Source organism: Monodelphis domestica, chromosome 7, assembly GCF_027887165.1.
Source record: "Monodelphis domestica isolate mMonDom1 chromosome 7, mMonDom1.pri, whole genome shotgun sequence".
In the NCBI taxonomy this organism is placed as follows: Eukaryota; Metazoa; Chordata; class Mammalia; order Didelphimorphia; family Didelphidae; genus Monodelphis; species Monodelphis domestica.
In genome coordinates this window covers 143,308,719-143,336,072 of record NC_077233.1, presented here as the reverse complement: position 1 = coordinate 143,336,072, position 27,354 = coordinate 143,308,719, and the positions used below count along the sequence as shown (strand labels likewise).

The window sequence follows — 27,354 nt, the reverse complement described above, 5'->3', positions numbered from 1 at the left end:
TTTCACTCTCTCCTTAAAATGGTCTTTGTGCTAAAGTTGAAATTAATTTGAGGGGGGGGGTCTTTCTTTCCTGTGCCCAGAAGGCTCCAAAAGCTAAAGGAAGAGAGAGTTAGCAGTGCCCAGTACACAGGGACCTCCCTCACTCATTGCTGAACAAGACTTGTATAATAAGCTTTCCAGCCATGTCCTCTTGTCAGGTCAGAAGGACAAGGACTTCTGGCACTCTATGGGTGGGGAGCAGATGGCCAACTAAGCCTCAGCATCCCATTTATCTTCATTCACGTGGGTTTTAAACACATCTCATTGCCTCATGCCTTCTCCCTTTGAGCTAATCTCCTTATTTCCCTACTTGATCTTTAATTCCAACAGTTCCTTCCTTCTATCTTGCTTCTAGATTTCCTGAAGAAAAAAGGATCTCTTTTCCTCATAGTCTCCTTCTATTTTCCCCATGACAACTTCCTTTCTTCCCCTTTTTCCTCTTTTTCCCCTTTTCTTCCTGCTACTGAATTCTAATCTACTGTAGCCTTTGACATCCCTAAAAACACCTACTCATTCTTGGAAGGAACACCGTAGATCATCTAGTCCAGTCCTCTGATTTTATAGAGGTGGAAACTGAATCATCTCCTGGCAGAATCAGGAAGAAAACTAGGCATCTTACCTCTATATCTAGTATTCTTTTCCTATACCATGCATCCCATGAGCCTCATCAGATTGAATCTTTGAACCTCTGCAGAGACAGGCAGAGGGTAGTACTCAAGGGAAATAGCAAAGGGGGCAGCTGTGTGAGTCAGTGGACAGAGAGTCAGGCCTGGGGTCAGGAAGACTTGAGTTCAAATGTGACCTCAAACACTTCCTAGCTGTGATTCACTTAACACCAGTTGGCTAGCCTTTACCACTCTTCTGCCTTAGAACTGATACTAAGACAGAAGGAAAAGGTTTTTAAAAAGAGAAAAATAACCAAGAGGCAACAAGGTAGTCAACAGAGATGGTACACTTGCATTAGAACTCTCTGGAGGGAAACCACTTTATTATCTTGGATAATAGATCCTGCAATTAGATTACAAAACATTAGAGTCAAAAGAGACCTTTGGAGGTATATCTAGTCTAATCTTCCCTTTTTACAGTGAGCAAACAGCTTTAAAGAGAGTAAGTAATTTCCTAAAGCCCCACAGCCTACGTCAGGAACAAGATTTGAACCTGGGTCTCCTGACTCCAAGTCCAATATCCTTTCTACAACATCACCATACTCTTCTTTCTCAAAATTCTCAGGACTTGGAAAAGCAGTGAAAATGACAGGCTTAAAAGAAGTGAAATTTTACATTTGTGCAGGCAGGGGTAAGAGAGGAGAGCTATTAGTGAAAAAAAAAGCATCCTATTCTGATTTTGGAAAGGACAGGACACAATCACCTCAAAGATGACTTTTCTAGCTATGCTTTAGGAGTGAATGCTTCCTCATCCCCCACCCTGGATTCCACTAAGTGGCTTAGTGCCCGCTCCCACCAGAAAGGTGATTGGCTGTTGGGGCTTGGAGCGTTCTGGTTTGGAGTGAGCTGTAAGGGTAGCCCTCTTCATTGAACTCCAGGGATCTGCCTTCCTAACAGGCAGATTCAGGCTCAGAACTCCAGCTGCCTATCTTGGGTCTAGGAGCTGACCATCCTTGTGCTTTGAAAGTGGAAAGAGCAGAGCTCTTAGTGCATAGACTTGTGGTTTTCTCTTTCCAGTGAAGGAAGGGGTTTTAGGGGTGGCAGCAGTCAAGATCTGTGAGCACAAGTTGGGGAGCCCCATTTCTCTAGACACTGGCCAGGGAGCCGAAGGCACCGTATCCCGAATGTTCCAGGCCCGATGTCACGAAACTCTGTTCATCACTAACTGGGGCGTGCCCCTGGCGATTGCCTTGATCCTTCTGGGACTGGTCTACTTCTGTATCTATCTTCCTGCCATCATGCAGCATCACTCGACTGTCGTCATGGAGATGGCTCAGAATGTCACGGAGGACCTCCCTGCTGGAGCCCTGGGGTTTGCCAGGGAGTAGAGGGAGGAAGGGTGAGTGGCCTGGGCCTCTATCTGGCAAGGATGCTCCAGCAGCCTGGAGTAGGAGGTGCTCCTGAGAGCAGCCATGTGAGTGACTAACCCCGTATTGATTGCTGCTTTGCCCTAGAAGCAATGATGGGTTATCAGGACTGGATAGGATACTTCATGAACTTCCCAAGTGCTTATATAGTCAGCTCTTACTAATTCATACCCCACTAAAAACACACAGTTTGCATGACTGTGTATAGTAAAACTAAGTGGTAATATGGAGTGTCTAGGGGGCAGGAAGGTAGCTCAGTGGATTGTGAGTAAGGCCAAGAGAAAGGAAGTCCTGGGATCAAATGTAGCCTCAGACACTTTCTAACTGTGTGACCCTGGGCAAGTCACTGTCAAACCCCCATTGCCTAGCTCTTACCACTCTTCTGCCTTGGAAACAATAAGTAATGTTGATTCTAAGAAGGTAAGGGTTTAAAAAAGCAATTTGGGGAATAAACTTTTCAGATACTTTTCTTTGCTTCTCATTGCTGGGTTCATAGGCTTTATTTAGCAAAGTAAATCTGGCAGGATCTTAGACTGCACTCTATAAACACACACAGTTTGCATTACTGTGTATAATAACCTAAGTGGTAACTCTGGTTCCTAATTCAAATTCCTACTGCCCCAGTCAGTCTGTACTAATAAGGCTTGACTATACGACTGGCTTTTTCTTTCTTTCTTTTTTTTTTAACTCTTACCTTTTGTCTTTAAAGTGACTTAGTTTAAGTGACTTGCCCAGAATCACACAGCTTTGAAGTGTCTGAAGTCACATTTGAACCCAGAATTTCCCATCTCTAGGTCCAATGAGCCATCTAGATAGATGCTGCCTCTATGGTTGACTCTTGCTTATTTGTGTTGAAGTGGAGGGAGAGGATCCAAAAATATGTCTCTTTGATTCAATAATTCAGAAAACACCTTCCACCCATTCCCAGATGCTTCCCTCCATAGCTACCCATGGGTCACCCCCATCACTTATGGATGTTAGTAAGTCAGATGCCAATGTGAATTCTTCCCTTTTTTTCATCTTCTCTTCTATTTCTTCCCTTTCTTCCATTTTTTGGTCCCCTTCCCTTTTTCCTTTCTTCTTGCCTTCCTTTCTTTCCTTTCTTTCCTTTTTTCCTTCTCTCCTTTCTTTTCTCTTTCTTGACCATCAATTTCCATTCAGCATGCTCCTTAAATAATACTTCTGCATCTTCTCTTCTGCTTTTCACCTCTAGACCTTCATCTCCCTCCTTGCCTGGTCCATACCTTCCCTCTTACTATGTGTATGATATCTAGAAATATTGGCAAAGCTGAGCAGTTTCCAAAGTGTGCTTCCAGGAGATGGGAGCTACAACCTCTGTGGCTGTGGCTTCCAGCAAAACTTTGGTGTCTTTCTCTAAGGCTGCTCTGGAAGTTCTAAGGAGAATTCTGAGGGTTGGCACCTTAACTGGTTCTGGGTCTGGCTCTCTCACATATGATTCACTGCAGCCAGTAAGTTGTTTCTGGGAATGTTTGCAAGGGATCTATTTTTCAATTGTAGAGGCACCACGATATATTATTTAGGCTGTGTGTATGTGGTTGTGTGTGCTGATATGCATATTTTTAAAACAGCTCATTTGTGAATCAGCCATTGGAATCTGCCCCCAAGTACAGAGAGAAGTTTCAATCTGGACTTTAAAACAAAAGGAAATTAATTTTTTAAACTCTTGCTTAGTTGGAAAACAGACTTGTGTTCAGAATCTTGCTTTTACTTACTTCATTAGTATGGGTCCTTCCTCCTTCCATTGATGCTCATCACATCCCTTCCTGTGCCTTATAATGAATCCAAAGCCAAAAGAGCTCATCACCCATGGCATCAATCTTCTGGAAACTTGAACTCTTCTGGAAGATGGGCCTTTCTAAATTCAACTAGCCTTATCCTCAAACAGTAACCCTCCATGCCACTCCAGGATCTATACTCCAAGCCTCTCCAGCCTCTCCAGCTAGGTAGCACCCCAGAGGTATCATTTGGTTAGCATAGCTTTGCTTGCTTGCTTGCTTGCTTGCTTGCTCTCTCTCTCTCTCTCTCTCTCTCTCTCTCTCTCTCTCTCTCTCTCTCTCTCTCTCTCTCTCTCTCTCTCTCTCTCTCCCTCTCTCTCCCTTCCCCTTCCTTCCTTCCTTCCTTAAAAATGTGTTTTTAATTAAAATTCCCAGGTATTTCCCCCTCCCTTCCCTGTGCAAGAGAGAACATCATTGAACAAAAAGATATATACATATATAAAACTATGTCTTGCTATGTTTCTATTATATATTTCTCTGGCGTTGGACACACACAAGTCATTCTTTAAACAATATTTTATTGCTGTATATAATGTTCTCTTGGTTCTGCTTGTTTCACTTTCATATAGGTCTTTCCTTTTTTAAAAATTAACCTGCTTGTTGTTTCTTATGTCAAAGTAGTATTCCATCTCAATCATATGCCATAACTTATTTGATCATTTAAGAACCTAGGATCACCTCCATGCCACAGTGAGGCACAGGAAGAACTTCAGTTCTATAATTGTCTACTCTGGGATAGGATCAGAGTCAAAAATTAAATAATGCCTTAAATCTCCAGAAGCTTACTTTCTACTTGGGGGGACATGACCTATATGCAAATAAGTAAATACAAGATATTTTGAATAGGGAGAAAATGACCCTTTGTGAATAAGAGTTGCTTCATTCTTTATATACCTGTATCTCTAGCAGCTAGCATGGAGCCTGGGACAGAACAGTTACTCAGTAAATGCTTCTGGATTCACAAAGGAGCTGGCATGCAAGCTGAGCCTTAAAGGAAGAAAAATATTGTGAGAAATAGGCTTGTTCAAATGACGAGGTGCAATGTTGAATTTAAGCAAGTTAGTCTAGGTGAAACACAGAATGTAAAAGCCCCAAAAGAGGAAAAAAAAAAGAATGGGTTGCCCATTGTCAGAATTGGGTCTCAGTTCTTCTCTCCTCTGTCTTCTTCCCTTCCCCATGAACCACCAGGAACATAGAAGATGTGTGCCGGTTCCCTGATCTCCCTGCCCGTAAGCAGATGACCTATCAGGCCAAGCAGCTCATTGCTCGAGAAATTGAGTTAGAGAAGATGAGAAGAATGGAAAGTGCTGTTCAGGCTCGATACACTAGCCAGGTAAACAGAATCTGGGCACCATAGATACAGGTTCTCAACCTCATGGAAGGGCAGGTGAAACACTGGATTGGCCAGAGGGTGGGAGGATGGAGATGGGAATCTCCATCTATTACCTAATGGACACTGCTTCTGCATGCCCCACAGACCTATAATCTCTTTTTAGTGATTCTTTTGGCTGCTTTTCTCCCTTAAAGAGAAACCAAGTGATAAGTATTCACTGGCTTTCCCTTTCTTTGCCATTGACTCCTTGAAAGGGAGCTCATTAGGCTACTTCTTGTCATCCTAGCTTCTTTGGTGTGCAGGTGATTTGAAATGATGCACAGAATTTGACCTTTCATTTCCAACCTCTGCAGAACACCAACTTTGGTTTCTTAGAAGTGGCACTGGGGAAATTTTGGGAAGTGAAGCCCCTTTTCCCTACCCCTATACCAATGGGACAGATTTTTAAGTACCAAAATCAAGGACTGACCCTCAAGTAACTGGAACCAAGATAGCCCAAAACTTAAAATGATTCAGTAACAGAAAAGCTCTCAGCCAAGCCCCACTGGAGCACAAATCCCTTCTGTCATAGCTCCAACACAGAGTTAACCAGTGGCTCCCAAAAGACCTCTGATAATGGGCCCACCAGTTCATATTACCAGTATTTTCCTTTTTCTTGAACCCCAAATCTGACTCCCCAAACCTTCATCTCCTGCTTCCCCACAATTGGTCCTAATCCTACCATACAAGGCCAAGTCTTTCCTTGTGTTCAGTGCCTTTCCCACCATAAGCATTTAATAAATTCTTGTTGACCAGCTACACTCTGTTCCCCATAACAGCCCTTCCAATATTGACAGACCACTCCTGTGTTCCTCTAAAATCTTCTCTAGTCTGAAAGCTTCCCTAGTTCCTTTGACAAGCCCTCATAGCTTAGTTTCTCTCACGACCTGACTGCCTTATTTGTTAATCCTGGACTCAGTTGTCAGTGATCTTCCTGACACATGACAAACTGAATACAACATTTGTGGGAGGTGTCTGACTGACAAATTTCCATCCTTTTTTTATAACTCTCATGTCATTATGCTGGCTTATATCAAGACTTCATCTCATTACATTATTTTTTTCTTTGAAACCTTAACCTTCTGACTTGACATTGAAACTAAGTATTAGTTCCAAGACAGAGGAGCAGTAAGGGCTAGACAGTTGAGGTTAAGTGACTTGCTCAGGGTCACACAGCTAAAAAGTGTCTGAGGGCAGATTTGAACCCAGGACCTCTTATTTCTATCCACTGAGCGACCTAGCTGCCCCTTGCTCTCTACATTCCTACTCTCCCTATACTTATAATTACACCATTTTCCTCTTGGCCCTGCAATGGGGATTCCAGGTTTAAAAGTTTCAGGCTCAAAAGACAGAACTTCCCAAATGTAGACTCCTAGGTATGGACACCTGCGCAGATTAGAAATGACTTAATTTAGTCTCCTCCCTGGACTTTTTTTCTCTCAAACCTTTAATGACTCACAGCAGATTTCTCCCTTGGTGCATCCAAGGCCAGGATAATTAGTCCTTCCGAGGCAGTAGGAGAGCATGCTTGTCAGCAAAAGCCAGCATGGATGACTGCCAGGGCAGAGCCCTGAGGAATTTTTGTTTGCATCATGTCTTTGGGGAGATGTCGGGGGCCTCCTTGGACCACTGCCTGCAGTGGTTGGTCTGGGTGAGTGGATGAGTTTAAAGCTGTCTTTCCTTTATCTGAGAGATCAGAAGAGGTTAGCAGGACAAGAGAACTGGCCAAACATTGGTCTAGGGAAGGCAGAGTTAAAAAGAATGCCCACTATGTCCCAGCTAAAAAAGAAGCATGAGCACGTATGAGGAATGTGGTAGAGCAGCAGAGAGAAGGTTGCTTCTAGCCCCAGTTCTCCTCCAGGAAAGCTTTGTGACCTGACTCAGAACTGCTTCCTCATCTGTAAAATAGCAGGCTTGGATAAGGGGGTCTCCAAGGCCCATTCCAACCTGACATCCTATCATTCTGTGAGCGAAAATCCTAACTGCCCCCAACCTCCTGGTGCGTCCATTTAACTGCTGGCTACTGAGCTCCCTGGGGAGTTATTAATGCACCAGAGCAGAGATGGAGCCTAGCAAGGTAGTTTTATGTTTATATTTATTGTTTTGTATCTAAGGTTAATGAAGTAGATTTTTTTCCAAACAAACGCTTGATATGCTTAATGTCACTAATGAAGGCAGCTACATAAACAGCCCATTAGACTAATCAGCAACATGGTCAACATGGGGGCAATGCAAGCTGCTGATCCTTGATATGCATTAAGTGAGACTATTTGCCATACCAGAGACATAGGCTGCCTAGAATGGGATACCATGGTCCAAATGGGCATGAGTGACCAATGGACAGGTTAGTAGGGCCAGATTTACCTCAGCCTTGAGTCTTTCCTCCTCTGGGCTAAACACGTCTGTTTCCTTAGTCAATAGACCCCAGAGCCCATATGGTCCAATTATCACACACACACACACACACACACACACACACACACACACACACGCTTTACTAGACTTGCATGAGTGCTACCGATTTGGGGTCTTTTTTAGATCCTGGAACTCTACCAGGAGCCCCATAGAAAAGGACACCATAGTATAGACCCCTGGCCTGGTAAGTTAGTTCTGTATGGCCCTGGGCAAATCTCTTTGCTTCTTAGACCAGAGGGTCCCTCAATAATCACTCTTGAAAGGCTATGTTTCTTGGGGTAGCTAGGTGGCTCGGTGGATGAAAAGCCAGGCACAGAGATGGGGGGCAGTGGAGTACTGGGTTCAAATCTAGCCTCAGATACTTCCTAGCTGTGTGACCCTGGGCAAGTCCCTTAACCCCCATTAACCCTAGCCCTTACCACTCTTCTGCCTTAGAACCAATACTCAGTATTTGAACCCAGGTTCTCCCGACTCCAAGGTATAGTTCTCTATCCACAGAGCCATCTCGCTGCTGCTTAGTGTATGCTTCTTAAGTTGTGGAGGATAAAACCAACAAGAAGGAGCTTTTAGATGTTGCTACTTCTGAGTGCCCATCAGAGTATCTCATATCAAAGGTCTAAGACTAGGCTCCTCTTTTCCAGGATTTGATGCCCTGGGAAAATTGATCGGAAGCATAGGCTCTATGCTGCCAGGTGGTGCGGTGGGTGGAGTGTCAGGCCTGGAGTCGGGAAGACTCATCTTCCTGAGTTCAAATCTGGCTTCAGACACTTGAGCAAGTCAGTTAACCCCGTTTGCCTCAATTTCTTCATCTGTAAAATGAGCTGGACAAGGAAATGGCAAACCATTGTAATATCTTTGCCAAGAAAACCCCAGATGGATTTAGGAAGAGTTGGATACATCTGAAAACAACACAACAGGTTTTGCCTAGTTCAATCCCCTCCATGTGGAGATGGGGAAATAAAACACCAAGCCTGATAACTTTTGCAGAGTATTTTATTATTTATGCATATTTTGTTTATTATTATTTGTACATTTTATATATTACATATAACTATAATATATATCATAACATTCCTTGTGTTAGCAAATCACACTATGAGGTCTGAGAAAGGAAGATCATTCCTTGATGAGGGGGAGATAGGGAAGAATCGGGATCAGTTTCCTTGAGGACGTGGTACCAGAGCTGGGCCTTGAAGGATGGGGGTCCAGGATTTCTGCAGGGTAGGAAGCAGAGGGCAGGGGACCCTTCTGAGCAGTCTGTGCTTATATACCATTAGCAGCCTTCTGGGACTGAGCACCGTCCCACCATTTGTCACCAGCCATCGGACATGAGGGTAAGGCACTAGAGCAGCCCAAGAATAGCTGGACTGAAAAGGGGCATGGGGGCTAGGGGGAAGTCCTAGTTGCTGGGGGGTGAGCAGACCCTGGAGGGATTTATTTCCTTTGGCTTGACTCTTTAGCAAAGAACCTCACCTTCTTTTGTGAATTCTTCCCTGATTGTCCCCGATCAGATTTCAGCTGGAGTGAGAAAGAATATTGACCCTATAGTCAAGAGGATGCCCTGGGTTCAAATTTCTGCTCTAGGTGCCGTTAGGTAGCACAGTGGATAGAGCACCGGTTGAGAGGATCTGGCCTCAAATATTTCCTAGTTGTGTAACCCTGGGCAAGTCACCTAACTGATGGCCTACCCATTGCAGCTTTAGAACTGATACTAAGACCAGGTAAAGGTTTTAAAGACCAAAAAAAAAATCTCTGCCACGTACTACCAGGGTAACCTGGAAACAAGCCTTTTTTTTTTTCTAATCCTTAGGTTTCTCCAGCTATAAAATGAGAGAATTGGGCCAGATCTCCAGCCCCTTTGCTCACCCTGATCCTGGGAGCCTGGGACCTCTTTCCCACTTTGAGTGTTCTGCTTTGCTTTGAAGTTGTCCACGTAGACCCTGTATCTGTTTCTGGCTCCGCTGCATTTTTCTCTTTAAGTACAGCATCACGAAGAATTATAGTCCCGTGTGACCTCCCTCCTCCAGCTATTGTACTTCCTGTGTATAGTCATTGAAAGTATTATAAATCTATCTGTGTCCCTTATCCGAGGCTCCTGGATGGCAGGAAACCCTTTAATTCACTGATTCCTTATTAGTGATAGAGTTACAACAGGTAGAAGATGAGCTCCTCTCAGCGTCTCCTGTATCCTCACAAGTCTCTAAGACTTGATTATTACAAATTATAGATTATTGCAAATTACAGAGAAGTTATTGATGTGCTTCCATGGAAGGAATTTCCTTCCTTGTCAGAAATTCCTATATATCATCAGTCTAATAAAATAACATTTCTTCTATCTCCCAGAGCCAAGCACACAGAAATTTTCTTAATACTGATTGACTGATAATCAGAGAATTGAACCAGAGACCCAGGCTTCAAGCTAGCACTCTGTCAGATAGCCCCTATGCCTGTGACTTCATCTGTACCGAGGCCCCTGGCCTAGCAGAGTTCATGGAAGGGCTTTGGGCAGTACTTTCGCAGTGATGATGTCAGGGCTGTCTATGGCGTGAGAGCCCAAGATTCAGTGTGTTCCTAAAACATCCCTTGCTCTGCGTGTCTCCCCACTTTAACAGGCCCATGAAGAAAGCCCTTTGGCCACAGAGAACCCACAGGAGAGCAGTGGGGAGAAGGGGGCCCCCGGCGCTCCCATCCGGAACCATCAGCAGCGTCTGGAGCACATCATGAAAAGAAAAACTGTCTTTGAAGAGAAGGTGTGTTTGAGGTGGTTTAAGGAGAGCTCAGTACAAGGGAAGGTGTCCTAAAGTTTACAAATATTAGTCCCAGTGGATAGGGCTGCATTTGAGTCTTGGCCCTGTCATTCCCTGTGACTTTGAACCAGTCACTTCACCGTTTCTTCTTCTGGACAACTGGAAACTAATCCCTCCCGTGCTTCTTCAGGGTAGGAGGATTGATGATGAAGATGGATGGGAACCTTTGTAAACTGTAAAGTACAGGAGATAGATGAAGGCAGGTGATTGTTGCTGGTATTAAGCCTGACATGAGATCAGGAGGCCCCATCTGCCCTGCAGTGCCTGGCTGGGTCTCATGAGCTTATATTGGGGTGATTACTGCATGCTTTCACCTCCATTGTCTTGTTTAATCCCGCTGTGAGGTAGGCAGCCCTGGCACGGTTCTTCCCCATTGTACAAGGATGGAAATTGAGGCTTAAAATAACAGACTCGCCCAAGGTCACATTGGTGGCTTAGCCTGCGTCTGTGGCCTGCCCCAAAGCCCGGGTGGGAGAGAGAGGAGAGGGGGCACCTGCCCGACAGATGTTGCCTTTGGTTTCTGTCAGGCTGAACACAGTTAATCTCGGCTAGGGAGTTGATCATTTAGAGATGGGGGAGGGAAGAACAGCACACACATCTCCTTAATCCTCCAAAATGGTGGCAAGCTGAATTCTGGTTCAGCCTGTATGATTGGAACATTTTAGATTTACACAAAGGGGGATATTCTTGATTTGGGGCATTAGGGTAGGGGTTGTATGAGCAAGGGAAAAAAAGAGTGGAGAAGGGGGGAGAGGAGAGAAGGATTTAAAGGGTGACTTTCAGAGATGGGGAAAGAGAGAGAGAGAGACTCCCTAATCGCCGGAGAAATGATTTTGCCTTTAGACCATTTGTTCACTTAGGCAGCTGAGAGGATAATGATATTAATGCCAGTTCTCTTCGCCTGGTTTGGATGGGTTTTTCAGGCAAGTGAATGCTGGGCTTCATTGGGAAATAACTGTGCCCCTCTGTTCTTAATCTTTAGCCGGAAAGAGATTTCTTCGGACGTGAGGTAGTGAGGAAAATTGTCACTCCAAGTCAAGGTACGTGGAATGGGATCTCCCTTTGGGGAAAACAGGAGGGAAGGACAAAAGGGGGCTGGAGGTGTTAGGGAAGGAGTTAGTAAAAAGCCACCTGGGAGCCAAGCGTGAATATTGACCGGGCTTCCATTCAGTGACGTCACTGAGCTAAAGTCAGCTGCCCTTATTTGCCAAGGGCTAAAGTCTTCCTTTGAGGGAAGAGGAAAAGAAGATATTGGGAGCAGAAAGAGTTTTTTATGTCCAGAGGGAGGTCACTGCATTGGAGGAGAGAGAATTTAGAGTTCCAATTAGACATTCAGAAATAGGAGAATGGGTTGGTAATGGTGTCCATGGGAACAATATAGGAGGGGTTGTTGGATCACAGAAGCCCCTTCCATCTCACTGTGGATAAGATAAGAGATGGAAGCCCCCGGCTTCCTCACCTAAAATTTGAGGACCTCAAGAACCTCACCCTCTCTTCCTCCCAAGTCTTAGAAAATGACCCCATCTTCCTTTTATCCACAGCAAGGGTTCCAAGATGTATCAGCTCCATGCCTGGGTAGTGGAGGCTGACCACATCAAAGCCCATTTTTCCTTTAGGGAGTCAGTGTGGTTACAGGGTGGGTGGGGAGGTATCATCTCAGAAGACCTGGCTTCCCATCCTCCCATTTCCTAGCTTTATGATCTGGGGCAAGGCACTTCTTATTGATTTCTTTATAAGATGGGAGTGGTAATCCATGGTCTCCTTCACTGGGAGGTTGTGAAAGAACAGATGGGAAACCCCTTTGTAAACTGAAAAGTGGGCAATCCAATAAATCATGGCGATTATCATTATGAGTTCTTCCTTTGCTTTGGGTTGGCCAATGGAATTCAGAGCCTCTGGACCCCTAGCTTAACCTGAGCCCCATCTCAGGATGATTTCTTCCTGGCATTTTAGAGATCATAGAACCCAACCCCATCCTCGTGCAGATGAGGGAGCTATGAGGAACAGAGCCATCACTGACTGCTCCATTTGTGGTGTCCCTCTCTGGAAGTGTCCCCCAGCAATTCCAATGTCTCTTGTCTTCCCACTATAGAAAACTCAGGACCTGAGAGAGACTCAATGGAGAGACGCATGGGGAAAGCAGTGGGGAAGAGCGATGTATGGTTTCGATTTAATGAGGGTGTTTCCAATGCTGTCAGGCGAAACCTTTATATTAGAGACTTGATTTGAACCCTTGAACCCTGGTGCCAGAACTGCTCTCTGTGCTTGGAGGGTGCCTCCTTGGGGGGAGAGAAAGGTACACCACATAGTGGCAGTGAGTGTGGGAGGGGGGGGAGTGCCCTGCATTTGAGAGAGAGAGAGAGAGAGAGAGAGAGAGAGAGAGCGAGAGAGAGAGCGCGCGAGCGCTGTGCATTTGAATGCTTATGTTTGGCCTCCAAACTTCTGTAATAGACACTAGTGAATAAATTGCATCACTGGAAGATTGTGAAGTATTGCTTTGTTTTTATTTATGTATAAACCATTGTTTCCTGCATGGTCGGCCTGTTGACTGCAAAATTGTATATTCTACAATATACAAAAGTATTGAAAATTGTTGAAAAGTCTTTTTTTTTTTTTACAAAAGTTGTTTGTTTACAAGTTCCCCTCCCCACCCCCCAAAAAAAAGGTCTGAATGGTTTTACACAAGTGTTAGCATCATTAAATGAAAGGCCCGTTACCAAGAATACTAGGACTAGCTTGTTTCCTACCATGCCAAGATCATTTAGGTGGTGGTTCTAACACCATTTCTCATTGGGACCCCACTGCCCAGACTCTTCCCTGTGTGGGTTAATCTTTTCCAAAACCCCGATTGTTCCCTTGTCCCCGTCCTTTAGGATTTGAAATCCTGCCCTATCCCTACCCCTACCCCTACCCCATACAAATGAGAAGCCAAGGCAATGATGAGATTGCATTAGTGTGGAATGAACTAACTGAAAACCAGAAGAAAGACTGAGTCAGTGAGAGGGAGTGGAGCATTTGGGGAAGAATTCACTGTTCTGGTTGGTAGCTGCTGCTCCAGGGTGGGTCTAGGAGAGGAAGCTGGAACCCCTCACTACAGAATGGTACATTTTCCCTTCTCCACCCAAGGGTTGTTCTTCATCAGATCAGGGTTCAGAAATGGATCATTGGGGATCCCATCCTCAATCCACTTCAACAGCCTATAAAAAGAGGGAAAGAAGTTAGAACATCCCAGCAAAGCCAGCGTGTGCTGGAACAGAAGCCTGGACTTGCAGAGCATGACATTACCATTATGTGGCCATAGCCAAGTCACCTAATTTCTGGGGCCACATCCTCATCTTTATTAAAATGGGGGTGATAATCCTTGCACCACCTGATTCACAAGGTTCATTTCCATTCAGCAAACATTTGTTACATGCCTTCTATGGGCCAGGTTTTGATGACATAAAGACAAAATTGAATATCCCTGCCCTCTAAAAGCTTCCCGTATATAGGGTTGTAGGGGAAGTGCTTTCTAAACATAAAAATTCTATTTAGGTTTTGTTTAAGGATGTGGGAAACTGTTATTGGGGAAACTTCCTCCAGGATTTAAATCTGGAACCCTTCAGTCATGTCTGACTTTTCTTGACCCCATTTGGGGTTTTCTTGGCAAAAATACTAGAATGATTTGCCATTTCTTTCTCCAGTTCACTTTACAGAAGAAGACACTGAGGCAAACAGGGTTAAATGACTTGGCCAGGGTTGCCCAGCTGGTAAGTGCCCGAGGGCAGAAGATAAAGCCTGGCACTCTGTTATGCACTATGGTTCCACCTAGCCACCACTAGTTGCTTGGGACACCAAAATGCTATGAGTGACTACTGATCAGAGGCAGAACTTTGAACCCTAGTATTCTTGACTCCCTGGGCAGCTCTCTATCACATCGTGCTGTCTCTCTGCTTTATAACTGTATTATTACAACGAATTTCCAATCCTTTAGGGATTTGTGACTTTTGTCAGGAGTCTTTCCACTTTCCCCTGCCTTTTCAGAAGCATGGTGCGAGAGCCCCCAGGCACTGAGATCTAGGTTTACAGATCTAGATCTACAGCCTCGAGCTTTTCCCTTTCCTTCTATGAGATCTGTTTCCCCATTTGCAAAATGAAGATAGAGATTTAGATCTGGAAGGGTCCTGAGAGGATCCTCTTCATTTTACAGATAAGAAACTAGAATCCAAAGAGACTGTGACTTTCCTAAGTTCACACTGGGTGCAGGAACAGGATTTGAATTCAGTTCCTGTGTTTTCAAATCTAATCTACTTTCCCCATATTGGCTGTCTAACAGGACCCAGCCTTGATCCCTTAAGGAGAAAGAGAAAGGATAGGAAGTGTTCATGATTGGGAATGTCATAATTGCTTCGAGCCACACTTCTCAGAATTCTTTTAGGGCTTTCTTCCAGGGTTGGAAGCCAGGCTTGGGTCTGCCAGGCAAGGAAGGTTCTAGAAGGTCTGACATCTGAGATCTGCCTCGGACTGAGCCTGGGATATGGCCCGAGAGAGAGAGGCGAAGAGCCCAGGAGATGATGAAAGATCGGTGCCCAAGATCAGCTGGGCTGCTGCACAACTGAGTGGCACTTGGGCCAATACTTGTACCAGGAGCCGGAGGCTGCCGATTCCATCTCCATCCCACCATCTGAGCCCCTCTTGGCTAAGGACCTGTTCGTTGAGAACAGATGGCACTCTGTGTTGGCATATGCAAATGGTATACAAATGCTCGGTGATGCATTACAGCATCTATGCAAAAAGTGATGCATGCAAATGGTCCTCCTCCCTCTTTCACTCCTAATCACCCTTGTCCTTGCTCTTTAATTCCATATAAGTTCTAAGTTTGGTTTTTTAAACCCTTACCTTCTGTTTTAGAATCAATACTAAGTATCCATTCCAAGGAAGAAGAGTGGTAAAGGCTAGCAATTGGGATTAAATGACTTGCCCAGGGTCACACTGCTAGGAAGTGTATGAGGCCAGGTTTGAACCCAGGATCTCCTGGCTCTCTAAACACTGAGGTACCTCATTGACCCTGTTCCTTTTCCATAGAGGAGGTAAGGAGACTTGAAGGGGAGCCTCAAAGGAGGCTCCCATGGAACTCACTCTAAATTCACATTCCTATAAGTGCTCAGCTCCTTCCCAAAGCTACATCTGGGGAAATAAATGAAGAAATTGGTCCTTAGAGAGGGGATCTTTTCTCCCATCGATCCCCGCTTGGGAATAGCCCCATCCCTCAAGTCCTGGCTAGGACTGATAATAATTGAGGGCTAAGAGGAGGAAGGAATTCTGCTAGATAGGGCTGTGCTGGGCCAATGGGCAGGAGGACTGATAACCTACACATGGAACATTGGCATCCCCAGGAGAGGAAATCCCATCACCCCATCCTCTGCCTCCAAAGAGCAGAGATGACCCCCAAACCAAGCTAAGACCTCTCACTCATAAGAAACACCCCCTTCCAACCCTACTCCATCCTAGTCCTTCCAGACATTCTCTCAGAAGAACCCTGGTCCTGGGTCACTAAACCATCACCCTTGTGACATCTCTCAAATATCTATCTGCCCCCTCCGGCTTCTTCCAAGTCAAGGACCCCCCCCACCCCGTCTTTCCCCTCTTGTCTCTCTCCATCAGAAATCCCTGCCTTGAACTCTTGAAAAGTAGAGGTCCCAGGAAGCAATAGCATGAATTCAGAGAGGGGAGGTTGTGCCTTCGATTTATAATCGCCCAGGTCTCCTCAGTCCACTTTCCCCGACTTCTCTGAAGGTCAAGTACCTGGGCTTCTGGTTTCAAAGCCAACATTCTTTCCATGTCCCCACATTGCCTCTCAGTGAGTCATCCGCATAAAGGTGATAACTGAAGCTCTGGCAAATGATCCACGGGCATTTCTAGTCTCTGCCACAGACTCGGGCTTGGAGAGCAATCAGGCCAACACAATTCTCCCACTTTTCCTCCCTCAAATCTGTATTTTGTGTCTAATTTTCTATGTAGTGTTCCGCCCTCCCAGCTCAAGCTCCTTGAGGCCAGGGGATGTTTCCTTTCTGCCTTGGTATCCCCAGCCCTTGGCACAGGGCCTGGCACTTGGTTACGTGTTTTATAAATGTTTGCCAAAGGAATTTTCCAGATCATTTGGCCTTGGACTGAACTGAAGAGCCAGAAAAGGGTGGGTGGGACATGGAGGTACCTGAGGGGAGTGCTATTTCCCTAAAAAAAAAATTCTCTGGCTCCTATTCTCACACCCCTCTGCCACATACACACACTTTTAACAGGCAACTCTGGAACCCTGGCTTGTCCCCAACACTCTTTGCTAAGAATTAAATCAAGCACTGGAGCCCCCAGGGGCCATGCCAGAGGCAGCTGTTTGGAATAGTTCTTTCTCATCCCATTTGAATGGGATTTTCATATTTGGGCCACAGCTTACCCCGTCAATTCCCAAACAAAATACAAGGGCTTCTCCCAACAGTGGTTCCTGACTCCAATTCTGACCTAAACTTTGTGAGAGGGCCGTGCAAGGGCCAAGGGACAAGGAAGACTCACTCCGGTATTGTTTTCGAAGACATCTCCCTCTTGAAAGCCAGCTGGTATTTCAGACTCTCTACTTCTTTTTTCATCTGGGGTACGTCCCACTCTTCCATGATGCCGAGAGGGCTGCTGGTTCCAGGAACAGGCTGGCAGTGGAGGAAGAAGAAAAGGAATTTAGGTAGCAGGACCATCCATGCCAGCCCCCAGGAAAGACAGTTCTCCACAGAGACTGGAGTAGAAGCATCATGCACCCCATTCCTTGTCCTGCTAAGGGATCAGCATCACTAATAAATGAATCCAGTGGACTCAGTGAACTTGCTCTCCTAGGAGAGAGACCAGCTTTTCTCTCCTCCAGCCGAGGAGAGATAGAAGGGGAGAGAAGGAGGTCAACAAGCTGAGAGTTCCCAGGGTACAGTGGAGGCTCAGGGCTTCTGCTAGTTATAATAATCCCTTTTCCCTTTTCAAAAGCCCTCAACATCCCTAATTGCACCGAATCCTCACAATGCTCTTTTGAATCAACCAGAACAAAGGGGGTTATCCTGATCTGGTTCTTGTTCCGTTGTTTCAGTCCTGACCCCACTTGGGGTTTTCTTGGCAGAGACCCTAGGGTGGTTTGCCATTTCCTCCTCCAGCTCATTTTACAGATGAGGAAACTGAGACAGACACAGTTAAGTGACTTACTCAGGGTCTTTGTGAAAATGAGAGTGATGAAGAAAGTGAGGCTGAGCTCAATGACCAAATGGCAGCTACCCATCATCACTATCAATCAAAATGGTCAGGAACTCTCCACCATGACAGCAGCAGAATGGTATAGTGGATGGAATGCTGGGATCAGTGTGGGGTGCTGGAGCAGCTCAAAATGTCGTGAGAGCCAGTGATTAAATTTAGCCTGAGTAATTTTACCTTCATTTATCCTTTTATCAGTTTCTGGACTTGAGAAAGTGAAGGAGAAAATGTTAATGGTGCCGATTAAACTTAAAAATGTATTCCCGCATCCGGTTGTTCAATGTTTGCCAGCCTTCCTCTCTGGTTCCTGTTCTCCCTGTGACACATCCTGGCTGCTTGACCCTGAGCAAGCCTTTACCCTTAGTGCCCTCCGCATCGCTCCGAGACCAGGGCTGCAGATGAACACTGACAGAGTACGTGGATGCAAGGGAACTCCCTGTAGCAATGAACTTGTTTTTAAACCCACCAATTTCAGCATCATCACCACTACCAAAAATCACCTTCAACCATTCTGTTGCCGTCCTGGGCTTTTTCTTATCCTTTTAGAAAATATATTCTTAATTCTTGTATTGTATGTTCTTCTAAAACCCTTCCCTTCTGTCTTGGAATCAATACTACATGTTGGCATTAAGGACGAGGCAGCTGGGGTCAAGTGATCTGTCCAGGGTCACACAGCGAAGACGTGTCGGAGTCTAGATTTGAGTCCGTTTCCTCCAGGCCTCTCTGGATCTCCTGAGCCCCCCAGATCCCCTCTCTGTGTTCTTCCCATCCCGTCCTTCCTCTCCTCTCCTCTTTCCAGATAACACAGCCCTAACGTCTCTGCCAGATATCCCCGTTGACTGGTTTTACGTACGCTTAGTAAAGATCTGTTGGTTCATGGATGGACTGGGTTTCCATTAAATGAGGAAGGACCCAGGCTAAACAGCTCAAAGGACTGCCGGGAGTGAGAACAGTGGGATCCAGGGGACTGAGAGGCTGGAACAAGGCAGTCTTTCTTGGGCACAAGACACTTGGGGTCCTTTTCTCCTCCCCTACCCTAGACAGGATCTCAGGTTTCTAAAGCTCCCACCAGAGGGGCCAGCTGGGCAGCTCAGTGGATGGAGAGCCAGACCTAGACGCGGGAGGTCCTAGGTTCAAATCTTGCCTCAGACACTTCCCAGCTGTGTGACCCTGGGCAAGTCACTTGACCCCCATTGCTTAGCTCTTACCACTCTTCTGCCTTAGAACCAATACACAGTATTGATTCCAAGATGGAAGGTAAGGGTGTTAAAAAAAAAAGAAGCTCCCAACAGAACCAGGACTAGAACATCCTCCTCCAAAAAACCTCTAGAACCAGCCAGTGTTCTAGACTTGTTGGGTAAAGCCAATGGGCCTTTGGGGAGAGACTTGGAAAGCTCTCCTCTGTGCTTTCTGCTGTTATTTTGAAACCAGAGAAGAGTCAGGCGTTTGATTAACAAATTTTGGAACGAGAGCAGCCACAGTCTTAGAGGGGAAGCCCAGATTAGTGCCCCAAGCGAGCCAAGGGATCTGGGCCCCACGGCAACATCAACCTGGAAATGCGCCCGGACTGGGAGAAATCTCTCCCGTGCCCTCTCTGGGCCTCGGTTTACCCTGTGTAAAATGGGGTCATCCTGAAGGGTCCTTCCAGGATCGACAGGGAGAACCTCTGTAGTCTGTCCCTCTGGCCACGTTCTCCACTGAGCTTCTCTGCCCAGAGTCTAGGTGGGGGGATTTGGTGGTCAGAACTCAGTTCTAAGGATCCAAACATATGGGATCCCCGCTGAAACCAGTCACGTGGACACGCTTCCCCTGTCCTGGCCTCAGTTTCCAGATTTGTAAAATGGTAAGAGTAAATGCCTGCCCTGATTCCATCATGGGATGAAGCATACGACTGTCACAGTCTTTCCTATCCCAGATGGGCCCCTCATTGGGTGGCTCAGTGGATGGAGAGCCAGGCCTAGAGAAGGGAGGTCCTGGGTTCAAACCTGGCCTCAGACACTTCCCAGCTGTGTGACCCTGGGCAAGTCACTTGACCCCCATTACTTAGCCCTTCCTGCTCTTCTGCCTTGGAACCAATACACAGTACTGATCCCAAAACAGAAGGTAAGGGTTTAAGAATAAAATATAATAAATAATAAAATAAAATAAAATAAGGGAATTGAGGTAGATACTATTTAAGTTCTCTTTCAGCTCTAAATCTGTGCTCCTGAGATCCTCTTGCACTAAATCTCCCTCCAGAGCTTTTGACGAGGCAAACCCGGCCATTTTGAATGTTTCCTTTTCTGTCTGCTCTAGCTCTGATGAAAACCTAAAAGGCCAGCGGAAGAAAACAAGTCCCACAAGGGCCTAATCATCCCACACCTTCCTCGTCCATGGGGTGATGGGCAGAGAGCTAGATCTGGGATCAGGGGCCCTGAAAGCCCCTCGGGTGAGTCCCAGCTCTTCTACTGACCTTACACAAGCCATTTAAGCTCTTCTAATCTCTAAAATGAGGCGGTGGGAATCGATGATGCACTGCTAGAAGGACCCTCAAAGCCATCTTAGTTAAGTCATTTTTAGGCACTGTCCTGGGTCCTCGCTGCCCCTGACAAACCTGGACTTTGTCCCACAGTGTCAGTTATCTCTTTCCTTTTTTTTTAAGTGTTCATTTAATTTAATTTTTATAATTGCATTGAACAGATTGTATTCCCAGATATCCCCAGCCCTTTCTCCCCCCCCAATCCAAAGGTTTCACCCAGCAAAAAGAGACGTAGATGCAGATGGTGCCTCTCGTCTTTCTATTTCTCAGTTCGTTCTCTGGAGGCTTCCTTCACGGGTTATTCTTCAAATATTCATTCTACAGCGGTCTATTACGTTCTCTCTGCCAAGGCGTGAGTAGGCCTTGTGCTGGGATGTGAGGACTTCCTCGATGATTGTCCGGATTTAGAGCCACTTAGAAGGGGAGCTCAGGGAGTCGGAGAAAGAAAACCAGAGGAAGGAAGTGGGGCCTTTAGAGAGAAGCCCCGGGACGGCCGTGAATCTGGTTGCCTCCAAGGAAACCTGACTAGTCACAGGGCACCTCTAGGGAGCCATGAAGACCATTTGACCCCAAGATGGCAGCCTATGGGCCATGGCCCACAGATAAGGAGTTTCTGGGTCAGGTAAGGAGCAATAGGACTGAGAGCTGCTGTCCAGGTGGTGGGAGCAAGAGTCGTTGAAGGGATGTAGTTCTGGGCCACAGGATGAAGAGGAAGCCCAAACAGATGGTGGCTTACCCAAAAGTCAAAGAGATAAGAAGTAGCCAATTATGGATTTGGACCATGGTCGCCTTGTTCCCTCCCCGGTGCTCCTCTAACCATCCCCACGCTGCTGTGACCCAGCGATGCCTCCTCTCCCTCCAGCTCACTGGCCCCCTGGCTCATTAAAAGTGGGTCATGCCGCCATCTTGATATGACTCTCACCCTGGACAAAAGTCAGTTGACTCGCTCATTCCAGCTGCCCCCTGTCAGCGTTGTCCTTGTACCTTTCAACAGCTGGGGCCAGAGTCACTTTGCATGGGCTGAGTCACAAGGATTTCACACACAAAACCCAAGTCTGGTAAATCAGAACTGATTTGACTATGGTTTGAATCATCGGATGAATCAGGGTCCAACAGCAATGCAAGACGGGGTTAAAGGGTTCGGAGATGGAACAGAATGGGATGGGGGCTAACGGAGGAGGGGCACAAGACCCTAGACTCTGGAAGAGGTGGGGAGTGGGGAGCAGGCTCTGGGCCTGGCTTGAGAGGACCTTAGAGTCCTCGATGGAAAGGCAAATCAAGTATAATCACATTTACTTCTCCTTTGATCCTCACAAGAACTATTATTGTCCTTACTTTATAGTTGGGGAAACTGAGGCAGGTTTTTTAAAAATATACAGCACTTTAACGTTTACCAATTGCTAGCCTTATTATTATATTATTATTTGTGCCATCAATCTCTCCAGGTTAGTATGAGTAGAATTATCTTATTCAAATGCATGTTATTAGGATCAGTTTCCCTTTGACATATCTGTACCTACAGCTAAAAATATTTCAGTGATTTCCTCAATTTTAGAAGCTATAATGAAGAATAAAAAGGCAGACACCCCACCCCCAAAGAAAATGAGGCTTTAATCACATGAGGAAATTGCGTTGTCAACCTTAAAGGACTAAAGAAATGAGAGAAATTGGTATTGAGCTATTTATCATCATCTCCGACTGGGCTGGCTAAGGAAATGCACTATGCCAAGGAAAGGCAGGGGGCAGAGAAAAGTGGACACTGTTCCTGTTCCCCACCTTAATTCCCTTCCAAGCATTTCATAGATTTTTTTTAAACCCCAACCTTCCACCTTAGAATCAATACTGTGTATTGGTTCCAAGGCTGAAGAGTGGTAAGGGCTAGGCAATGGGAGTTAAGTGACTTGCCCAGGGTCACACAGCTGGGAAGTGTCTGAGGCCAGATTTGAACCCAAGACCTCCTATCTCTAGGCCTGGTTCTCTATCCACTGAGCTACCCAGCTGCCCCCCCCCCCATTTCATAGATTATTAGAGCTCGTTGGTCACAGAGAAGACTTGAGAAAATGGACCTCTCCTTTATCCAAAGAAGTGAGAGGTTCTGAGTGTGGAATACCAAATATGCCACTGGATGCTGTTCTTTGTATTTGCATCCCCAGAACTTAGCACAGTTCCTGACACATAGTGGCATTAATCAACACTTGCGAATTATTAACTAATGTGGTGATTAGTTTTGCTCAACTGTTTTCTCTCTCTCTCTTTTTTAATCCTGCGAGACAAAGAATGGGGGGAGGTGATAGTCAGGAATTGAGATGACACGAAATCGAGACGAATAAAACTTTTAAAATATGATTCTTGGGGCTGGAAGAGAACTTCAGGATCCTCCAGACTGAGGCTTCCTAGCATGGGATCCTTAGACCGATTTCAGGGGCTCTGGGAGTTTGTATTGGGAAAAAACTTACATCTTTATTTTGAAATAATTGCTTTCCTTTGTAATCTTATGGCTAGATGGTCCCAGAATGTTAATGCTAGCAAAGCTTACTGCTGTCCTGAGGTTTCTGGGATGCCTGTACTTTATTTTCTGCATTTGAAAATCATTTTGAGTGCATTCGCCATCCAGCCAAAGGGGTGCATGACACGAACAAGGTAAAGAACCTTTGAATTCTTGACCTTATCTTAGGTATGCCTTCACTGAGGCCCAGAAAGGGGAAGGGGCTTGCTCAAGGCTATCGATTGACTTGATGGCTGAGCTAGAGGTAGAACCTGGGTGTCCCGAAACCTAATTCCCAGCTAATTTGTACAGTGCACTTGCCTGGGGTTACCATTGGGTAGAAAGCCTGGGTGCAGAATGGTTTGTTGGGTTGTTCTAGGGGAAGGCAGGTTGGGGGCAAGGGAAACATGGCAGGAGCTAGTATAGGACTGGTACCCAAGAAGGGTTTAGTGAATGAAGGAAGGGTACAGAGAATGGGAAGAAAAGGAGATCCCCATCATGGATGAGGTGTAGAAGCAATCTGGGTCTTTTCTAGAGAGAGAGGAGCATTGTGGCCAGAGCACCATGGAGCAGTTGACTCAATGACTTGGTGAGGACCAATGGAAGATGACTCAGGGAAGGTTACACCTGGGCCTTGGGGCCAAGGGAGAATTTATCTTACCTCCTGTGAGCCTAGCCCTTGGCTCTCACCCTTAGTGACTCAGTCACTGCATAGCAACAGAGTTCTAGAGCCTGGAGACTCCCCCAACCTTGCCCTAGACTCCAGGCCCCCAGAGGCCTTCTGTAGCCAAGGTTCTGTAGAGGATAAAGAAAGGGTTTGGAAAAAGGAGGGCAGAGCAGGCAGAATACTGAGAGGTGACATTGGGGAGGGCAGGATGTTAGGATTTGGGGGGACAGATATTGCAAGAAGGGTTTATTTAGGATGTTAGGACAAATGTGAGAAGCAGAACTTAGGAAGGGAAATTTTTTTGAGGATCCTGGATATTAAAATCTGAGAGGAAGAAAGAAGGCCAAGAGTGGGGGACAAAGGGTTGAGATTTGGGGAAACCAAGGAACCAAAATGTTTAAAGACAGGGTTTTGGGGGAAGGATGTTAGGATTTTTATTAGGGTGCATAGTATCAGGATTTTAGGGAAAGAGGAAATTTAGAAGACAAGATTTTGAAACTTTGCAGGTGGAAAGGGGTTAGAGGGCCTGGGGGGACTGGCATAGAGAAATGGTCTAGAGGGCAGCATGACAAGGGGCTGGAGGGGCTATAAGGCAATTTGGGTTTCCTATCAGCAGGACCCGAGATAATTCTGGTTCAGCTATAAAGAGGAGGGGGTAAGCATATCTGCCCTCTTGGGCCTGGCTGAATTTTTTTTATTTTTAGCTTAGGCAAGTGTGTGAGGCAGGCAAAGGGAGAATACTTGGGCCCAGTGCCCTCTTTGCCTGGCACAGTATGAGTAGAGGGGAGCCAGTCGCTTTGGCTTTAACCATGTGAGGCCTGGAAATCTTTGCAGAGCCCCGAGTGGAAGGGAAGGAGAAGAGGCTAGCAGGGGTATGTGAGGTCCAATTCCTCCTTACTTTATGCCTAAGGAGAGAAAGGCGTCTGGCTCAGCTTTACTGAGATGGGTATTTTTCCATCTGTGTGCAAAGCACACTGCCTCCTGGTGCTGTTTTGGCTTGATTGGGCATCTACCCAACATTCTCTCTCTCTCTCTCTCTCTCTCTCTCTCTCTCTCTCACACACACACACACACACACACACACACACACACACACACACACACACACACACACAGAAATAGACACAAATTCAATCTCACACTAACAGATACACTGATAAACAAAAATACACACTCATGGGCTTAGATGTCCATACAAACACACACGCACCCCTCCCTAGTTATAGGGGTTTCTCCTATTGGGGGTGTGCCATTGGGAGAGTCCCCTAGGGACAAGGGCTCTGTGGGGTCACAGTCATGGGCAGCACTCAGAGGATGCTCCATCTGCCTGCAAAATGGGCTCTCGATAAAGCTAATACCGGCCAGGTGGGACACACTCTTCACCTGTACCCTCATGGATATACCCACAGCAACATGTACACAAATGCCCACAAATGTGTGTGCGAGTATACATAGACACGGAGAGATACAGGCACACAAATATGGAGACTCACCAACAGACCCATTCACACACGCACACAAGCAGCTCCTCTGACCTTTATCCTGGTCAATCCTTGCTAAAATCTTCCCTCTCCTTTTAGGTGAGGCAAAGGCAGTCATGGAAAATTGGCCTGATGGTCAAAATGACTTGGAAGGCCAATGGCTACAATTGAACCCTCCCTTCTTCCCACCTCATCCCTCTCTCCTCCTTCCTCCCCCCAAACCTTACAGCCATTTCCCCCTTTCCCTTACAGGATCTTCCGAGGGCCTCCAAGAATCCGACTGGGGGGACCCGAAGGGGAAGATGAGGAGGAGATGGGAGGCCGGTGACCTTCAAATTCCTGGGCCCAGCTTCTGCCCTCCTTCTCACCCCTTCCCACCTCCACCACCAAGGAGACAGACGACCAACCAACCTCTTCCCTCCATTATTGCTTTTCTGCCTCATCCCAACCCCACCTTGCCTAGGCTAGTCCTATGTTGGATGCCCCCATCTCCAGTGGGAGAGATGGGGCTACGCTCTGGGTGCTGCCTGAGACCTTGACCCCACAGAGCCCCTTGTCCCTCTGGGACTGAGCTGGCAGCAGATCGGATAGGGAAAGCCCTACAGCTCCAGTCCTGACCCCCCAAACCCGGATCACACTCCTATGGGGACCCAGAACCCGGCTGCTCTCTGTCTGTCTGCTGCCTTGTCATGCCCAGATCCTTTGCCCGCCCGGCATCCTTCGCTGTGGGTCCCTCATCCTCTGCCCTTACATCTCTGCTCGAAACAAGATCCCAGCCAACCCCGCAGCCTGCCCCAAAGCCTTTTTTCTCCTCGGGCTGAGGAGTCACATAGCCCAGCCTAGGTGGCCTGGAGCCAGCCCCGGGGAAAGCGAGCCTTGTGCAGAAGGCAGTCCAGGGAGTGGGAAAGGAGGGAGAGCCCAGATCCGATCGGATCAGGACCCCCCAGTCCCTACCTGGAAGGCGAGCTCCTAGGGGCGAAGACGCTGGCCCTTGTCAGCCGGGCGTTCCTCAGAGCCTGGCAGAGTCTCTGTCGTCGCTGCCCGCCTGCAGATGCGGCGCGGCTCGGCTCGGCGCGGCTCCGCTCCTACAGGCGATCTTGAGCGAGCCAGGGAAAGCCCCGCAGCCCCAGCTGGAGAGAAGAGCGGAAAGCCGGCGCGTCCGAGCGAGCGAGCGTGCAACGCAGACACCCCCCTACGACCCGCCGCTCCTGGGCTGCCCCGGGGGGAGGAGGTGGGGCAGGACGAAGGACTGTGAGAGGAAGCCCCAGACAGACTGAGCTGGAGCTCGGACGAGAGCGAGACGAGGGGGCCAGACGGAGCGAGCCCCCAGCCCTGCGTCCTGCGTCCTGCGTCCTGCTCCGACCCTCCCAGTGCCCTCTGTGCTTAATAACAGGTTCTGCAGAAGAGGCGCGGATTAGGCGGCAGCCACTGTGGTCTCATTAGCTCCTGGGTAATTTCCATTGGTAGCTGACGCTACAGGGTGACAGGGGATGTTTGGGTACCACTGCAGCCTCCCCCCTCTTCCCCCCCCCCCGCAAGGCTTTAATTGTGTCCCTGAGGGGTAAAGGAGACTCAGAGCAGAGCCCAGCACACACACACACACACACACACACACACACACACACACAGATGCACAGGCACCCTGGATACACAAGCACAATCACCCAAGCTAGACACTTCCACCGCCTGCAGACACACACGCTATATACACACAGGTATACTTCCATGTCACACAAACCCAAGAGAGGTGCTTAGGCCACACAGATACAAAATACGCAATGATGAGGGTTCTAGAGAACTATTAGCCCCATTTTAGAGATGGGGAAAGCAAAGGTCTAAGACGTTACTACAGTTCCTGCCCAAGGTCATCCCGCTGGGAGCATGGCAGAAAGGTTAGAGTGCAGGTTCTGGAGGCAGGGAAGATTGGGTCCGAATTCTCCTTAAAGCACTTCCTCACCCTGGGCAAATCACCACCTTTCAGAGTCCCAAGTTTCTCATCTAGAAAATGAGGGTGATTATAATGGCACCAATTCCTGTGGGGTATTGCACAGATAAAATGAAAGAATATCTGTAAAGCACCTTGAAAACCTTAAAGTAATAACTCTACCAGTTATCAGAGAGATATGCCTGTGTACAGAATACATGTGAGCACATCTGCACAAATTTTATATAATCAGGGACTCCCAGGTGACTCAGAATGATCCCTACTCTGATTCTAGCTGCCCATTCTATTTCTCTCACCCTTGAGATTAGTGTGTGACCAGGACCTGGGAGGAGAAGGTCTCAAGGATTGGCTTTAAAATCCCCAAGAAGAAAGAAGCATCTAAACACCTTCCCACAGGGGCAATTCTATGGCCTCGTGAGGCAGGGATGAAGACTGCATCTTAGCCATCCCCCTTTCACTGTGGTCTGCTTGGTGTAAGATCCAGGAGAAACAACAGGACCCTGACTCTCCTAGTCCGTGAATGCTCACACCAACTGGCAT

The 27,354-nt window shown here is 46.9% G+C and overlaps 2 protein-coding genes across 5 annotated transcripts in view; one reads left to right on the top strand and one right to left on the bottom strand.

Moving 5' to 3' along the window:
* CHTF18 (chromosome transmission fidelity factor 18) overlaps nt 1-12,941 on the top strand; it is a 60,716-nt gene extending 47,775 nt beyond the window's left edge. For all 3 annotated transcript variants that reach the window (XM_007499276.3, XM_056805707.1, XM_056805708.1), the window contains 4 exons: nt 5,056-5,200; nt 10,267-10,404; nt 11,444-11,501; nt 12,554-12,941. In XM_007499276.3, coding sequence (XP_007499338.1) covers nt 5,056-5,200; nt 10,267-10,404; nt 11,444-11,501; nt 12,554-12,690 — 478 coding nt within the window. In that variant the 3' untranslated portion in view covers nt 12,691-12,941. The remainder of the gene's footprint in view (nt 1-5,055; nt 5,201-10,266; nt 10,405-11,443; nt 11,502-12,553) is intronic.
* Nucleotides 12,942-12,943: 2 nt separating this feature from the next.
* GNG13 (G protein subunit gamma 13) lies at nt 12,944-26,321 on the bottom strand. Of its 2 annotated transcripts, none has more exons than XM_007499275.2 (3): nt 25,824-26,321; nt 17,008-17,138; nt 12,944-13,658 (listed from the first exon to the last, which is right to left on the bottom strand). In XM_007499275.2, exons 2-3 carry the CDS (start codon nt 17,103-17,105, stop codon nt 13,553-13,555), a joined length of 204 nt encoding a protein of 67 aa, XP_007499337.1. In that variant the 5' UTR covers nt 17,106-17,138; nt 25,824-26,321; the 3' UTR covers nt 12,944-13,552. The 2 variants fall into 2 exon arrangements, with proteins under 2 accessions (XP_007499337.1, XP_001365979.1); XM_001365942.4 differs by lacking the exon at nt 25,824-26,321 and adding an exon at nt 23,383-23,445.
* Nucleotides 26,322-27,354: the final 1,033 nt, after the last annotated feature.